Source organism: Pteropus alecto, unplaced genomic scaffold (assembly GCF_000325575.1).
Source record: "Pteropus alecto unplaced genomic scaffold, ASM32557v1 scaffold75, whole genome shotgun sequence".
NCBI lineage: Eukaryota > Metazoa > Chordata > Mammalia > Chiroptera > Pteropodidae > Pteropus > Pteropus alecto.
Window position 1 is genome coordinate 2,512,978 of NW_006440638.1, and position 18,274 is coordinate 2,531,251.

The following is an 18,274-nucleotide window of genomic DNA, read 5'->3' on the forward strand; positions in this document are numbered from 1 at the left end:
CAACATCTCTAGCTATTAGGGAAATGCAAATCAAAACCACAATGAGATACCATCTCACACCTGTTAGAATAGCTATAATCAACAGGACAATTAATAACAAATGTTGGAGAGGATGCAGAGAAAAAAGAACCCTCATACACTGCTGGTGAGACTGAAAATTGGTACAGCCACTATGGAAAACAGTATGGAGTTTCCTCAAAAAACTAAGAATTGATCTACCATATGATCTAGCAATCCCTCTACTAGTTAAAGACTTTAAAACTCATATCCAAAAAGATATTTATTTGCACACCAATGTTCACAGCAGCATTATTCATGGTGGCCAGGACATGGAAGCAACCAAAGTGTCCTACGATAGATGATTGACTGAAGAAGCTGTGGTACATATATACAATGGAATATTACTCAGCCATAAGAAGAGATGAAATACTGTCATTTGCGACAACCTGGATGGACCTCCAGATAATCATGCTCAGTGAAATAAACTGGACAGAAAAAGCTGAAAATCACATGATATCACTTATATGTGGGATAGAAACCTAAAAGCAACAAATGAGCACGACAAACAATCAGAGACTCATGGACATTGACAATAGTCTAGTGGTTACCAGAGAAGTATAGACTAGTGGTTACTAGTGGGGTGGGGGAGGGAGAGGTAGACAGGGTGAAAGGCGTCAAATATAGGGTTTACGGGGAGGGTAAAGTAAGTAAAGGTGATCAAATATGTGGTAACTGAAGGAAACTAGACATTGGGTGGTAAACACACAATAGAATATACACATGTCAAATTATAATGTACACCTGAAAATTATATAATTGTATTAACCAATGTTACCCCAATAAATTTAATTAAAAACAAAAACATTTTAGTGTTTTTTTCATAAAAGAAAGATTCATGTTAAAAGTATAACCTAGAGTTAGCTTCAATCCTATCACTTTCTGCAATGGTGTCTGGATGGTATATTTGCACATCCAGTTGAACATCATCAATAAATTTACAAGTATTATATTTATTTATTCATTCATTCATTCATTCATTCATTTATTTACTTACTTACTTACTTATTTACTTAACTCTGAAAAACACTGTGTGTCTTGCTTAAAATTAAGCACTAACATATGCTTTTGGAAAAAGAATTTTCTTTATTTCCAAGTAGTTGAATATGTTTGTTATGGTCTTTTAAAGTATTTATCACTAATGATACAAATATGTTCTATGTGGAGAAGAAATTCAGTGAGCAGAATAAAGTGTTCTAATATGAAAGCTCCTGAGAATTTTAAAGAATTTGAAATTCCTAACACGAACATGTATAATATTTGCATATTGTTTATAACTTTAAACACTCATTTGATTCTTTATACATAACTCATTATATATAAAAATTTTTACTCTTCTTTTGCACAGTTCTGAAAATTATCAAAGTGTGCTTTAGCCATTGCTTCTGAGAAATCCACATGGCAAATTTTCTCCCAATTCATACATTGTAGAGTATACTGATCAGAATCACTGTCATTTAACAAACACTGCTTCCTTGGTTGATGACATTAGAGATTTGATTTTAGTCTCTCAAGCCTCAAAAGTATTGACTATAAGAAAATATTGGACCTTCAAGTAATTTTAGGTAAAGAAAAAGTGGAAAAAATTCTCTTTCCTAGAAATATCTATAGTGTAGGATAGCGTAAATTCATATAGATAGCCTAGATTCATATAGATTCTATACTTAGCAACTTTCCAAAGGTATTTTATGAAATTCATCATAAATAAATTACTATATGAAACTAAAACTTAAAAATGAGAGTTAAGATGTGAGATACCTTTAAGTCACTAAAGAGGAAAGAAAGGCAGCTTGGTATGGTGGAAAAAGAACTGGACTTGGATTCTGTTCAAATCCCATTTTCCCCATCCATATCTATTTGTTGTGTTTTCTCAGGAAATTATTTACTCTCTCTGTATCCCATTTTTCTCCTCAGTAAAATAGTTGCTAATAAGACCTAACTCACCAGTTCTTGTCATGAGGGTTAAATATACTAATTTTCACTAACCTACCTTAGTGACTGGCACCTAGTAGGTATTAAATAAATATTAATCAAATCTACATTCTACTATGTTAAAGATTAAGTAAGTGAAAGTAGATAACTCATTTTTGTTGAACTCCCATTTTTTATGTAGTGTAACAGCTTCACATGCTGTGATTACTACACTGAGTCTATAAGTCTTTGAGTGAAATCTCTATTTATTTGCTCCAGATAGGTGAGCAAGTCACCCTTTAAGATTTGTCAATTGTTCTTTTTAATTCGGGCAGTGTGACTGCCTTTCCAGATCTAAGAACTTGAAAATTCTTATTTGGGTAATGTCTCTGAAATGTCCTGCCTATGAATATATGGACATTTATATGAACATCCAAATCTTGATGGCTCTAAGTCTCCACATACTCACATAGAATATAAAGTCCCTCCAAAGTTTTCTTTTACCTTAAATATTTGTGGGAATCCCACAAGGGAACTTTATCAGTGACCTTGATGCCCCCCTGGATCACTGATTCTCAAGTGCTTCTGTACGTTAGAAGCTCCTCTTTAGAGGAGCTTTAAAGAGTTCTGCAGCTCAGGCAGCAGCCCAGGCCAGTTAAATTTGAATTCTAGGAGAATGCACCAGGCCTGGAGATTTTGACAACTCCATGGTGATTCCAGTGAGCTGCCTGATTGTATAACCAGTGTCCCATACACATCAGTGTGTAGTTCACACGTGAAGTCACTTGGCAGTTTGGCTTCCATCTGCTGGATCCAAAACTCCCATCTGCCAAATGACAGGACCCCCACTAGTCCTTCCCTGTCCAGTGTCTTTGTAGAGTCTCAACTTTGGCCACTCTATAGAATCACTTAGTTATGCTTCAAAAATCATTGCAGCCCAGGTTCCATCACAGACTAAATAAATCATAACTCATGGGCATGGGGCCCAGGCATCAGAAATTTGTTATTTGTAAAAGCTCCTCAATGATTCTTACGTGCAGCCTGGGTTGAGAATTACTGCTCTGGGGGCTTCCCAGAGAAGGGAGCAGGATGGCATATATGATCAAAGACTGAAGTTTACCATCCCTCTAATCTGGCTGCTCATTTGGTTGCTCTATTCAGCCATAATGTTGTTACCTGCACCAACCTGCCCTTGCTTTACTCCAAACTGTTGACCATGCTCTCCACTGCTGGCTGCATTGTAGTTCCTGCCACTTGCAATTCTAAGACGGTCTCACTCTTTGGGGGCACCTACTATTTCTGCCTCTGGCCCCTTAAGGTCCTTAAGCTCCCCATTTCTACCTGCCTCATGGTCTCAGCCACTATCTCTCTTCAACCCATAGGGAGAGCTCTATTTTCTTGTGTCTAGTTCTTTTAAAGATGGTTCTTTAGTAGAGTTACTTGGACACCCACTTAAATTCTTTCACGTTTACCTGTCCACATTCTGCTAAGAGAGGAGCATTCCAGTGGTGAAATAATGCTGCCCTCCCCACACCCAATTTTACTAATTAGTGTCCTCATCAGATTGCAGACATGCCAGCAGGTGGGTGGGTTGGGGAGGCACATTCATTCTCACAGGGTCCAACAAGAGGTAGCTGACCCTCAGGCTGTACCAGACATCTTCTCATTTATAGGAATTTCCTTCTTAAGGGCTTAGTTATTCCTCTCTGTGTCTGACTTCTTTCATTAAACCTTCCTCACACATATATTATTATATGTCTGAGTCCCAATTACAGGTAAAATTCGAGCTCTTTCTCTTGAGGCACCTGAACCTTGAGCAAATCAGAAACTAGAGCTAGATACCTGTGGTAGCGTCTGTGAATATTCCAGAGTCTTTAATAAGGTGTTTTCCACCCAGAACATAGAGAAGGCCCTTAAAGAAAGTCGTAGCCTTATTCTACAGGCTCATATATCAGAGTCCTAGCAACAGTCCCACCATTACATAAAACATTCAGTAGGGCCAAATGAGAAAAAAAAATGTTCCCTTAAAATCAGGCTATTTTTCCCTGGAAGGTTAGATAGTCTTAAACTCTTTTAGTCTCTAATATACTTGCGTGAAGCAAAAGACCCCTGTATACTACCCGTCTCAACTTGGTACAAGTAAAAAAATCAAAATAAATCAGCACAAATGGGTAGAATGGTGGTGTTTTACCTGAAGAGCGTGGTGTAAATCATTAATTTACACCAGAAATGAGTATAGACAATGTCATCAAACTGCATCACCAGCTTGCAGACCACAATATGAGAATACCTGCATAAGAGCTTAGAAAGTTAAGCTATAGTTTTCCTTGTGGTCCCAGGGGAGACCCTGGGGGCTGCTCAAAGAACTTTATATTAATCATCCAGAAATCTGCATCAGAACTCAGAACACTGAAACTTGACAGGAGTTACCTTTGCACCTCTCTCTGCCCATCTGTTTCTAGTTGGCCAAAAGATCTTCTACCATGGTCCTATGTTGTTGGCCTCTGTGCTATCATCAGAGTAGCATCTTTATAAGGGAAAAGCAAGCTGGAGGATGACAAGTGCTGAGGTATAAAGTCATTGTCCTAGGAACCAAAAATAACACTTTCTCAGAATCTGAGTCCCAACGACCCCACATTTTCACAGATCTCTGGAGAAGAAAAGAGTTGTGCAAATTGTTACCTACAATAACTGAGAAAGGATTAGATATTCTTTCTCAAAAGAATTCTTTTATTTTCAATCAAGTATCTTTGTTCCTATAGTTTGTCCTTGAAAATTTAATCTGAATAGAGCAAGGCAGAGTACAAAATGGTAAAAATATATATTTTCAAGCATAGTTTTTAACAGCTTGGAACAAGTGGAAAAATAAGAAATAGTGTGTTACCTGTGTGTTCACTGTTAAAGCAGGTCCATTACAAGGGACATTCTCCTCTCCCTCAAGAACAGGTTGGCCACTCCTGACTCCTATCAAGTTCTTTCTCAGTGTAACCCAAAACAATTACATTAAGTGACTCTCCTAAAAGAAAACTCTTATTCTCGTTTATTAGACTTGCCTATTGGGCACTTTATTCGGAGGTTCTGAATTATACCTCCACTGATGAGATTCTTTGGATTTTTGAGCTGTCCCTCCAAAAGCAATTCAATTTCTCTTCTGAAGGAACTGCACAAAGACATTTCATGAAATCCATTTGCTACGTCTTTCAAGACCATCAAGGAAATAGCATCCTTAAATTTGGCAACACTCTTTAACAAACACACACTCCAGTTCACATATTCAGCCTTGATGTTTTTTGTGCTCTATCTATAAAATTTAATTAAAATGAGTAGAAAAATTACAGTAATTTCCATTTATCATCCCAAAATGCCATTATGAGACTATAATGGCCCTTCATACCTGCACCTATCAAGACAGGTGATAAAAATGTAATGGGCTATTCGAGGGGGTTATGCCATTGCCATTCTTAGAAATTCTGAGGTAATAATGAGCAACCATCTGTCTTGAATGCCATCAAAGCAGGGATCAGGCTAGCTGATCTCTTAAATCCTAGTCAGATAAAGTTTTCCACTATGCATTGAATCAGACCCATACACAGAAGGACATAAATCATGTATATTTATATGTTGATATTCAAGCACTAATGATGGCATTGTGTGTGTGTATGTGTGTGTGAAGGCGAAAAAACTGAGGGAAAAAAGAGAGTGAGACAAAGAGTGAGAGTGAGAGAATAAGAGAGAGCGAGAGAGTATCATCTTTCTGAGGAACTGAAGTCTACATAGTGGAAAAGAATACATGGCCATTATTTGGGGTAAAATATAATAAAGAAATTAAATTTTAAAATATGCTGAATGAGATAAGTATACTTTCTTGTGGTTTTGAAAAATTAGAAAGATAAAAATTAAGAGAAAACTTCAGAATCTTGGCAAGACATTTAAAGTTGAATTAATATAGGCCACAAAGATGATGCCTATTGGATCTAGATAAAGATGGTCCTGAAGGTGAATCTGATACGGAGCTTTTATTCTGGTGATGAAAAAGCAGAAGAAAATAATAATAATACTCAATCACTCTTAGCTCCATGGAACATTGATTAATCCTGAAGAAGAAGAAAAGCAAAAGGGAAAATGGAATATAATATCTGTCACAAGATGAAGAGGTGAACAGAATAGAAGATGTGATAGCAGCAATACTTTGGTAGGAAAAGGAAAGACATTTTGGGTTCTGCCTATTATGGCTCTTTCAGGTCAGTGTTAAAGCTGATAAAGGAAAAGAAGAGCAAGGGGAGGAGTGGTGGTTAGCAGGGACAAGGTTACTTGGGTTCATTATTCTCTATTAAAGGGGACAAGAAAAAAGAAGAAAAGCCCAAGGAGAGGAAGAAGAAAGATAGTGATAAAAGGAGAAAAGAATGAATTAGAGCAAACAATAGTAGAATGGGTAAATAAATCCAAATGCTCTTTCTTAAAATTATCAGTATCATATGCAGTTCCATAAATTTAAAAAAGGGGGAAATATATACATATAATTTTCTTGAGAATGGTCTATATTCAAATATCTCAGAGAGACATTAAAAATAATAATGGGTTATGATGTACAACTCTAGTCTTTGTGTGAGATTCTTAACTTTTCTAAGGCTTTGCAAAATCTGACTAATAACAGTATTCACAGCATGGATTTTTTGATGAATATTAATTGGGACAATTTATATAAAATATATTTATAGTGCATGGAACAATATAGTATTTAAGAACTGATGTTATTAAAATTTTTGAAAATATGGAGAGAATAGATGATTTACTGGAAAAGTAAAGTTGACTGAAGTAGAAAATCTAAATATTCAACCATATAAGAAATTGAAACCATTATCAAAAATTACTTGCAAAAATGGCATAAAGCTCCACAGTAGTATGAAAATATGTTCACAATTCTTTGATACTCCTCCCTTCAAGAGATGGAGCTTAATTCCTCTCCCATTAAGTGTGATCTTATCTTAGTGACTTGTTTCTAACAGAATCTGGCAGCAGTGGCAGTGTGTGACTTCTGAGACTAGTTAATAAAAGGCATTGCTGCTTTCTTCTTGCTCTCTCTCTGATTTCACTTACTCTAGGGTAAAGTAAGCTTTCACAACTTGAGGACACCTAAGTAGCCCTACAGAAGACACGCCATGAAGAACTGAAGCCTTTCATCTTTAGACACTGCTGCCTCAGCCAATAGCTTGCTTGCAACCAAATGAGAGACCCTGAGATAGAATGGCCCAGCTAAGCTGATGTTCCTGGACTTGGAGCCCTCAAAAACTATATAAAATAATAAAAGTTTGTTGTTTTAAGCTGCTAAGTTTTGGGATACTTTGTTATACAGTAAGAGATAACTGATAAACTAAAGCTTGCTTTTAGGGATAAGTATTATGTATTTTTGACTTGTGATCAGTGCTTTGAGCACTGATCTATGTCCAGGCTGGTCCCTGGGTTGGAGAACTGACTGTACCCAGCCAAGTCATTGAACTTCCTTGGGCTTCAGTTTCCTCCAATAGAATTCTACATTTAAAAGTTTATCTTTATAGTCCCACTTCACTCTGAAATTCTTGGATATTATGACTAAAATTTTTCAGCTGCAATTATATACTGTGATAAACAAACACAGATGTGTGGTTAAAAGAGTAGCTAAGATTTAATTGGGAATTTACAGTACAATTACAACTTTATCAGAGAAAAATATTACATGAAACAGGGAAAAGGCATGGTTCATGTCTTAGCTTTGTTTCTTTCTGGGCCCCAGTACCTGCCATATAGGAGGTAACTGCTAATGAATTTGCCAAATGGTCATTTGTGGTCCCTATTATAATGCAAATTAATTGTGGAGTAAGGCTTCTTAACTAGGGGTTCGCAGACAATAATTCTTTCTGGGAATTGAAAATACAGTGTGGTCTTGCCATGATATGGGCCTCCACTCTCATTAGCACATAAAAGAGAACACTTATGAACTGAACTACTAAATGTCCATTATACAATATAATGACTTTCATTGAAAAGAATCACCAGCTTAGCAAAGGGGAAATTTAAACACTTTGCTATCATTTATAAATTCAATCCTACTAGGATGGTATTTTTAAAGGTAACTGAATGAAGGAAAGAAGAAAAGTGGTAGAAGTCTCTACAGGAGAAATGTAATTAAAGTTAAAAAATAAACGCAATTCTATGCTTTATGAAGAGATCTTTGATCTTACTTCAGAAGCCAGGAGGCAGAGGCATTGCTACCCATGACACTCTCTCTCAGAATAGGTAACTGGAATGAAACTGTATCTCAGAATAGGTAACTGGAATGAAACATGCCTGCTGTTGTTAAAAATAGCAGAAAAAAATGCACAAAACCACAATCAAAATCACTGTAATACAAGTTAATAAGGCAGAGAACACTGAAGGAAACTCACACAAGTAATAGATAAAATTGTACTTGATCTTTCCTTCAATATTTCAGGATTGCTCCAGACATTTGCTTTCTGCATCCAAGTCATTACATTTAAATTAATGCATCATTTCAGAATTAAATAAAACCATTAATTAGCATATCTTGTTTCTCTTATTTTTTGTCTTGAAATGTTAATGGTCATAATTCATTTATTCATTTATTTATTAATTCAGCAAGAATTTAATGAACTCCTAAGTTCAAAGAAAAAACAAATGGTAAATTTCCATAAACCTTTCTATAGACTGCAATATCCTGAGAGGTTAAGCAGAACAAAAATTTGTCCAGAGCCACAGAAGATTAAGATAAATTTAGACATTAAATATGTAAGCAAGTTATCAAAATCAAGTGATGTGAGCAGTGAGATTGATGTCATGATTGATGTCATTTCCTCCAAAATGCTACCTTCATTTTCTTTGCAAGGCACAGATCTGATTCTCTTGGCAGATCTGATTATTATCATCATCCCTATGCCGAAAAGCCTTAAGCAATTATTAACTTTATAGGGTATAATTCTCCTAAATGTAGCACAGTGAGACACTGAAAGGTTCACCGGAACTCACCTCTCGACTTTAATTCTTAGCTCCCTTTCACATCCTTCACTTTCCTGCCCACCCCCAACCTATACCAGAGGCCCTAACAGACTCCTACTTACTTCCTCAAGGCAACTTGGGTCCCAGTCACAATGTGCTACCTCTTTGCTTCTGGGACTTGTCAAGCTCTTTCTTAGTTTTATGTTTCTGCATACCATTTCTTCTTTGCTTTCATTCCCTTAGTAAATCTGAATGATAATCTCCTAATTTTCCTTATACCCTGCTCCAAAACACCCAACTCACAAATCAGCTTCCCCTGAACACATTGTCTCTAGAAAGCAATTCAGTCCTCTGGTCCTAAGTTAACATTTGCCACATGGGGGTGTTGTTTGTGTGTGTGTGCATGTATGTGTGTGTATGTGTGTGCATGTGTGTGTGTGTGTGTGTGTGTGTGTCCCCTGCTTATGAGGAGCTTCTAAGAGTGAAAACTATGTCTTATTTGCCTTTGTCTTCCTGGTTTCTAGCACAGTCCCTGCCACACAATCATGTGGTGCTTAGTCCATGCTCAGTCCACACTTGAATTGAAAAGCCTGAAAGCCCTTCAGTCAGAACTTGAGACTGAGTGGTAGCAATGTAAGCTCTGTAATCTATACCCAGGCAGTCATAGAAAAAGCCATTGTAACCATTAACTTAACGGCAGAAAGTTTCCTGGGAAACAGCCTTCATTGAAACTTTTTATCCCAGTTTGAATCAGAGACTTTGATTTTTGACCGCTTCATCCTTGGATTTAATTTGACACCTTATTGAAAAAGGCTATCCTATGATTTGTCCTCAAGATCAATGGCAAATTCTGATTCCTCTTCTCATCTCTATGCATTGCAGTCTGTAAGCAAGTGCTCTCAGTCCAATTCTAGTCTGGGAGAAGTAACCAGATACATATCTTACACTCTATGTCAAGTTACAGAATATTAGGTTTAGAAAATGATCTTTATAACCCAGTGATATAGTTCATCATTCATTTTACAAATGAGAAAACTAAAGCTCATAGGTATTAAATTAATTATCCAAGTCCTCTCTATTAAATGTAGAGAGGAGGGGCAACCTCAGCTTTCCGGATTCTCTGTCAAGTGTTCTTATCACCATATTATCTGGCCTGTCCTACATTCTAGGTTTTCTTACAAAGTCATATACACTACATCCAATTTGGCTCTCATTGTCTTAATTTTTATTGGAAATTTAAATTTGGATTTGCAGTGCTGCTTTTCCATTCAATGGTGATAAACACTAAAAATATCATATGATGGAATAGAAATAAAAAAAGCATCTGGAAAGAATTTGCTGTAATGAAGATGAGATTGTTTGCCCATAAATGCTAGACAAGAAATCTGGCTTTTCAAAAATAAATGCATTAAAATATCTGTCTATCCCAACCTGTATTTTAGTAAAAAATTAAAATGCACTGAAATTGGTAGATTTTCAAAAATGATAGAATTAAGTATAACATAAATTATTATGTGAATTAGCTGAAAGTATAATAAAATATCCAAATATTTGTTCATTTATTCATTTATTCATTCATCTATTCATCTATCCATTCAAGATTTACTGAATAAATGATGCTAAGCCTCACAATTGCTACTATCCCAGCTATAATTAAAGAATATTTAGTAAAAAGCAAAATAATTTGAACTACAAAGTCAAAATATCATATTCAAAAATTTGCCTCTCTCACTAATAAGCCTTGGCAAACCATTTAACACACAGTATTCTCGTTTCTGTATTATTCGCATCAGCATAAACAAGTATTGTTATTTTTTCTGCCTTAAAAATTAAAAGAATTTTCTTCTGGAGTCACTTCTCCATCCAGCAATCATCTCATTTCTCCGCTCTCCATTCACAGCAATACTCCTTTGAAGGACTTGTCTAAACACGCAGTTTCCAATTTCTTTTTTTTACATTCTCTCTTGAACCCACAATAATCAGGCTTTTATCCTGAGGCTCCACCGATATGGTTTTTATTAGTGTCATGACATTCATGTTCTTCATCTTATTTGACCTTTCAACAGTATTTGGCACAATCCATTGTGCTCTTTTTAAAAAAAAATTTCAATAATTTTTTATTTTTCAATTGCCATTGACATACAATATTATTTTAGTTTCAGGTGTACAATATAGTGATTAGACATTTCTACTTCTTACAAAATGATCACCAGGATATGCTTAGTACCAATCTGACACCATGCATAGTTATTACAATATAATTGACTATATTCCCTAAACTATACTTTATGCCCCTGTGACTATTTTGCAACTGCCAATTTGTACTTCTTAAACCTTTCACTTTTCCCAGCCAGTTCCCCAACTCTCCAGCCCCATCTGACCATCATCAGTTTGTTTTCTGCATCTACGAGTTTGTTTCTGTTTTGTTTGTTCATTTATTTTCCTTTTTAGATTCCATATAAGTGAAATCATATGGTATTTGTCTTTTTCTGTCTGACGTATTTCACTCCGTATAATATCCTCTAGGACTACTCATGCTGTCACAAGTGTCAAAATTTCACACTTTTCATGGCTGAGTTATATTCCATTATATATATGCACCACATCTCTATCCATTTGTCTATTGATGAACATTTAGTTTTCCTCCACATTCTGGCTATTGTAAATAATACTGCAGTGAACATAGGGATGCATATGTCTTTTCAAGTTAGTGTTTTGGGTTTTCAGTTAAGTACCCAGTAGCGAAATCGCTAGGTCCTTCTTTGTCTCTTGTTACAGCCTTTGTTTTAAAGTCTGGTATAAGTATTGCTACCCTAGCTTTTTTGTTTGTTTGTTTTTCTTTTTATGAGATATCCTCTTCCGTTCCTTGACTGGAAGTCCCTATTGTGCTCTTTCTTGAGACACTCTCTTCATTTGACTTCCAGGATACCATACTTTCTTGGTTTTACTTCTCCCTACTTACTATTAACTTGTATTCTCCTTCACTGATTTCCAACCTCTTACTATTGGAGTGCCTCAAGGCTTGGTTTTTGGATTTTCCTCTATTACTCCCTTAGACATCTCATCCAGTTTCATGTTTTCAATACCATCTCTATGCTGACGACTTCCAAAATTATACTTCTAGCCAACATCTCTCTTTTGAACTCCAGTATTTCATGTCTAACTGACTACTCAACAGCACAACTTTATTGATTAATACACATCCCAACTGTAACATGTCAACATTCATTTTCTGATTGTCCACCAAACCGTCTATCTTGTAGTCTTCTCCAGATAATAATTGGTACTTCCATTCTTTTAAAATTTAAATCATATCATGCCATGCCTGTATGTAAAATACTCTAGTGTTTTCCCACCTTGTTAAGGCTCTCCATGACCCATCCTTTGTCACTGCCCTGATATTGTCTCTTTCCTAGTTCACTTTACCTCAGCCACATTGGTTACCGTACCCCAGGTCTCCATTATATTTGTCATTCCCAATTTCTGGACAGCTCTGCCCCTAATATACACACAGCTCCCTCTTTCACTTCTTTCAACTATAACCTTCTTATTGAGGCCTATCTAAAATTTCAACCCCGCCTCTGCATATACATGCCCTTAGCTTCCTTCTCTGCTTTATTGCCATAAACACGCTACCTATTTAGTTTATTTATTTTGATTACTATAAAGCTCCTCTACTAGATATTGTTTTTTGTTCACTCTTGTATCCCAGCCACTTGAACAGTGGCTGGCATAAAGTAGGCTCTCAAAAAATATTAGTTGAAAGAATGAAGGTAATAAGTGATAATAAGAAGAGCTACCTTTTAGGTAGAAATGTAAATGGAAAGTAAATAACATAAGTGTTAATGCATCATAAATATTAATTATTTAAATTAATATTATATTCCTATGTGTGTCTATAGGAAGTAATTTTTAAGTTGGAACTATAGGAAAAGAAAGAGAAATTATTTTAACTGGAATTTAAAATTTTTTTTAACTAGAATGGTATGTGGTTTAGTAAGTTAGCCTTAGCAAGGTAAAGACCTTGGAAACACTCTGGTGTTTGGCCCAGTTTACCAGGTCCCATGCCTGCCTAGAGAGTGATGGCACGAGGGAGGAAGGGATTGAGAGGCAGGCTGGGACTTGTGTGAGTGGGGTCAAGGGTCTGTATGCAGTCTTCTGGATGGTTCAGGGTGAGAACTTTAGGCCCAAAGATGGTTGTGTGCTGATGTTCATCTCAAGTATCTCTAGCAGATCTTAGTTTTTAGGGCAAGAGTCAGGACTTACAGTATTTGTCTAGATGTGCTTGTACACACCCTAAAGCAAGAGAACCACTCCAAGTCTAAGGAAAGGGATTATCGCATATGTTCATATGCTCTTTAATAAAATGCTTTGCTATCAAAATATAAATCCTCATGGTGGATACAGAACCAGAGTGTTTCCATGATGCTGCTTTCAGCCTAACACATAGTGATGTTACATGTTTTTTTATAGGTTGGAGTGAAAATAAATTCACCTACATCTAGGTCATTATTAATTTCAAAACATATTTTAAAGTGAAAATACAATTTTAAAAAGACACTCCTTCTTGGAGCTATAAAGGATATATAATTCTTAATAGTCTTTGTATCCAAATCTAGGTATTTGATTAGCTGGTATAGTCCACAAAGAAAATTCCTTTGTAAATCATATCGCTTTTGCATTTTATAACACAAAGTTGATTTTCATGAATTTTCCCTAAACTTCACTCACTGACGTCCTTTACTCCCTGGGGACAGAGGCACAGAGGCTGTGTAACTGCTACTTCCCCCATTGTCAGTGAACATGATGTAGGGAGACACAGAGAAAGGCACTGTATTTTATGCTATGTGTCATCATCTAACACTTTCCAAACCTTTCCATGTTTCAGAGAGAAAATAGCTGCTTCAGTTATTCTACAAAACCTGCCTCACTTATTTTTTACAATTTGTAATTGATTCCAACACGGAGATTGAACTTTGCTTGTATATTGCTGCAAGTATGAACAAGGACCTCTGACCTGTGAAGTTAATTAAAAGGCTGGATCTCATTTCTTTCAAAGTGGTGACCTCAGAATCTGTATACTAGAGTGGGAATACGTTTGTATATATGTGCATGTATGGTTAAATATGTATCTATATGACATATGTATATATTATGAGAGAAAAAATAAATAGAAAATGAAAGGTCCTGAAAGAAAAGAAGTGAGGAAAGGTATGAGAAAGGAAGGGAAAGGAATTAGCATTCATTAAGCTCCTCCTATGAACCAGGCATCCAGGTTCATAGGTGATGGGGGGAAAGAAGGTGATGGGGGGAACAAAGATGAAGACATGAATTATCTGGATATTAAAGAATGAGCACACCTCCTTTCTTAAAGGAGAGTGCTATAAGAATAGATGCTGGCAGTCCATCAGGGAGCACTTGTCAAGTCATTCAGAGGAGAACAGAGGCTGTGGGGCACTGATTTTGGCTTTGTCTCCTTTAGGTGCTAGGCTGCTGTCTCACCATGAGGTGAGTTATCTTTGAAGTTCTACTGAGCAGTCTAGATAGCATGACTTAAAAGTGCATGTCCTTAAATGGAGTTCAGATCCCAGAATACAAATGCTCAGAAAACCAGATGAGGTCAGGAAAAGCCAGCCCAAGACATTTCTCTTTAAACCCTAGATAATGCTAGTTTTCTCCACAATTAAAAGGATCCTAGAAAACTATAAATTGGAGATTTCTAGGTATTAATATTAGTTTTTTTGCCCATTTTTTAAAACCAGGGGTATTTAAAATTTCTGAAGTTGCATCTTTGTGATTAGCCTAATGGGCGGAGAGGTAGGTGACTTTGCAGAGTTCTTGGGTGGGTTCTCAGCCTCTTGATCTTGGGTTAACTATGAGATTTTTTTGGCCAATAGGATATTTAGGAAATGTGATACAAGCAGAGGCTTGAAATGGACTTACATGTTGGGGCTTGCTTTTCTGCCAAGAGAAGAATGACAGACACATGGCACTACGTACAATGCTCCAACCAAGTATGCCAAATCTGCCCTAGAATACAGCCCTAGCAAAACCACGGACATGTGAATCAGCCCACCTGAGACAAGCACAGCCACCCAGATCAACCCACCTCAAAATAGTTGAACCCTGTAGATGTGTGAAAAATAAATGTTTATTTCTGAATGCCACTTGGAGGGGTTGTGTAGTTGTTTGTTATACAGCAAAAGCTCACTGATGCAAATCTATTTGACTCATCCTCCTCTTGTCTGCCAGAGTGATATTTATAAAATGGAAATCCAATTATCCTAAAATTACTCTGCCCAGGATATTTTAATGACTTCCTGTTATTTGGCTGATTGATGTCCTCCCCGCCCCTCCAAATTCCTGTGTTGAAGTCCTAACCCCCAGTACCTCAGAATGTGACCTTACTTAAAATGGGGTCATTGAAAGTGTAAAATGTAATTAGTTGAGTTAAGATGAGGTCATCCTGGTGTAGGGTGGACCCCTAATCTGATATGAATAGTGTCTTTACAAAAAAAAGGACATGTGGAGGTAGACATGCTCATCAGGAGAACACTATGTGAACATGAAGGCAAAAATCAGGATGATGTGTCTACAAGCCAAAGAACACTGAATATTGCCAGAAAACCACCAGAAGCTAGAGGAATAGAACAGATTCTTCTTCACAGCCCTCAGAAAGAACTAAATCTACCAGCACCTTTATCTCAGACTTCTAGCTCTAAAACTGTGGAATGATAAATGTTGTTTAAGCTACTCTCCATTAACTTTAGGATAGAGTCTAAACTCCTTTACAAGGCATAAAAGTTTTTTTTATGTATAATAAAAATTATACATAATTAAAGTATAGTTAGCATACAATACTATCTTAGTTTCAGGTGTATAAAATAGTGAGTCGACATTTATATATCTTACAATGTGATTGTCACACTAAGTCTAGTAACCATCTCTCACTGTGCTAAATTATCACAATGTTATTGACTATACTCCCCTCTGACTTTTTCATCCATCCCCTACTCACCTTTCCTCTGGCAACCATCAGTTTGATCTCCGTTTCTATGAGTCTGTTTTTGTTTTGTTTATTTGTTTTGATTTTTAAAATTGCAAATATAAGTGAAATTATGCTGTATTTATCTTTGTCTGAATTATTTCACTAGCATAATAATTTCTAGATCCATCCATGTCGTCACAAATGGAGATATTTTATTATTTTTTATTGCTGAGTAATATTCCACTGGAAGTCTTTTTATAAGCTGGTCTCTTGTCATATCTATGGTTTTATTGCTCATTGTACCCCAAGAGCTTCAGCCTTTCCCCATTCTCTAGCCACACAGAACTATTTACAGTGCTTCAATTTACTGCTTCAGAGCTTTTGTCCATGCTAGAACTTTGTCCTCAAATGCCCCTCCTGCTACTTGCTAATCCCTCCCTTCTTTCCACATGATTACATAATTAACTTCTATTTGTATTTCAAGGTCCAGATCAGGTATCATCTCTGGAAACTTTCTTCTTACCTTCCCAATTCTAACTAAGGGAGGATGCTTTATTGAATGCTCCCCAAACAGCCTCTAGAGATAGTTCTACCACAGTTCATTATACACCTTTATCTTCATCAACAGACTTATTTGATAATGAACCTCTTGAAGGCAGGGTCACATACTATTTGTCTTTTTATTCCTAGTACCTAGCACAATGCTTGGCATACAAAGGCTGTGCAGCAAATGTTTGTGGAAGAAATCTGTGAATGTTCATATGTAAATATCTAAACAGATGTGTTCTTGGCACATGGGAGATACTTTCTATTTGTGTGACGACTGGCAATTGAGTTTACTTGGAAGTGAAAACACCCAATTAAAGACCAAATATTGCTTCCTTACACTTCTTCATTTCCTTCTGTCTATATAACTACCCATTCTCACATGCTTTATAATGCTTTTAGAAGTAAGTGACTGTGAATTATTACTGGCTGTGGACCTTTCATCTTCAAGATTGACAATCTACATTCTACATTTCTCAGGAGGGCGAGGCTATTATAACTATATTTTTGCTTACCAAGAGAACTGTTCATGGTTATCTTGGAGGAAGAAAAAATCTATAAATATCCAACCTATAATGAAGCTTTAAGCTTATTTTCTTTCTTTACTAATGAAATTCATTCTGAGTGCACTGCCAGCATTGCTACATAACCATTACACCGAAAAAAGAGACAAAGCCTATAGTGAATTTTCTTTTACCTGTTTAGTCCTCATTTTGGAATCCAGTGACAGATTGTTGTAGGTATAATGTGCCTGTGTGACTCCACAGAAGAGAACAGCGACTATCCCTGAAATTCAAAAACATATCAGTCAAAACCAATTTTCTTTCCCATCTAAGTCAAAGGGTAAGGCTATCCCAGCTAGAAGGAGATGAACTTGGTGACAGTAGAGTTAAAGCAGCTAATAACTACTATGGTAATGAAGCCAGGGTAAACCTTGCTACTTGCTTTAGACATAGGTCTGGCAGGATTAAATCTAAAGAAAAAAACCTGAAGAAAAGTCTTAAAAAGTAGATTCTTCCTGAGAATAAATGATCCCCTGGTCACAAGTTAGGAAAGTTGTACTCAAGAAAACATGAACAAAAGACTATATAGTAGACTCTGGACATCTCATAGCCAGTGCCAACTACTTCACTGCATTTATACTAAATGCTGGCGTATTTGCTCAGACATTTGCTTTCCATTGGGTACATTGAGGAATCTGAAGAAGTTCCTGTCACATCATAATTTAGTATTAAAAACCATGAGTCACAAACATGTGAAATCTACAAGGGTTTATTGTCTTGCCAATGCCCTTTCTTGCCAAGTGAGAAAGAGAGAGACGTAGGTCCTTGTGTGCCCCTATTATACCCACCTTTAAATCCCACATGAAGCTACACATACACTAGATGCTTTCTGGGGACAGAGGAGTAGCAGCCATAGGAAAAATTTTCCCCCAGGCTCTGTTATTCCGTGTGTTATTGACCCAGGGCTGGGGTAGGGAAGTCGGGGCTGGGGATACATTCTATTTTGGATTAAATATTCTGTTAATTATGGGAAATTGGGCATAGAGGAGGGCTTTGAGAAAAATATAAGATGTAAGTATTCCTCAACTCAGACCAAGGGAATTGGATTGAATTTTAAGCAGCAGAAACGTTTCAAATAAAAACACTCATAAATTAAATGCTAATGATTCTTAAGAGTACAGAGATATGTGAACTGAATACCGACATTTCAAATGAATCTGCAATAAAGAATTTTAAAGAACTAAGCATTTTTTTTTTTATGTAGACTGTATGCCTCTCT

At 36.4% G+C, this 18,274-nt stretch overlaps 1 protein-coding gene across 1 annotated transcript in view; it reads right to left on the reverse strand.

Annotated features, from left to right (window-relative positions):
* SLC9A9 (solute carrier family 9 member A9) overlaps positions 1 to 18,274 on the reverse strand; it is a 496,385-nt gene that overhangs the window by 220,243 nt on the left and 257,868 nt on the right. Inside the window, exon 9 of the mRNA XM_015593644.2 lies at positions 17,190 to 17,278. Coding sequence (XP_015449130.2) covers positions 17,190 to 17,278 — 89 coding nt within the window. The remainder of the gene's footprint in view (positions 1 to 17,189; positions 17,279 to 18,274) is intronic.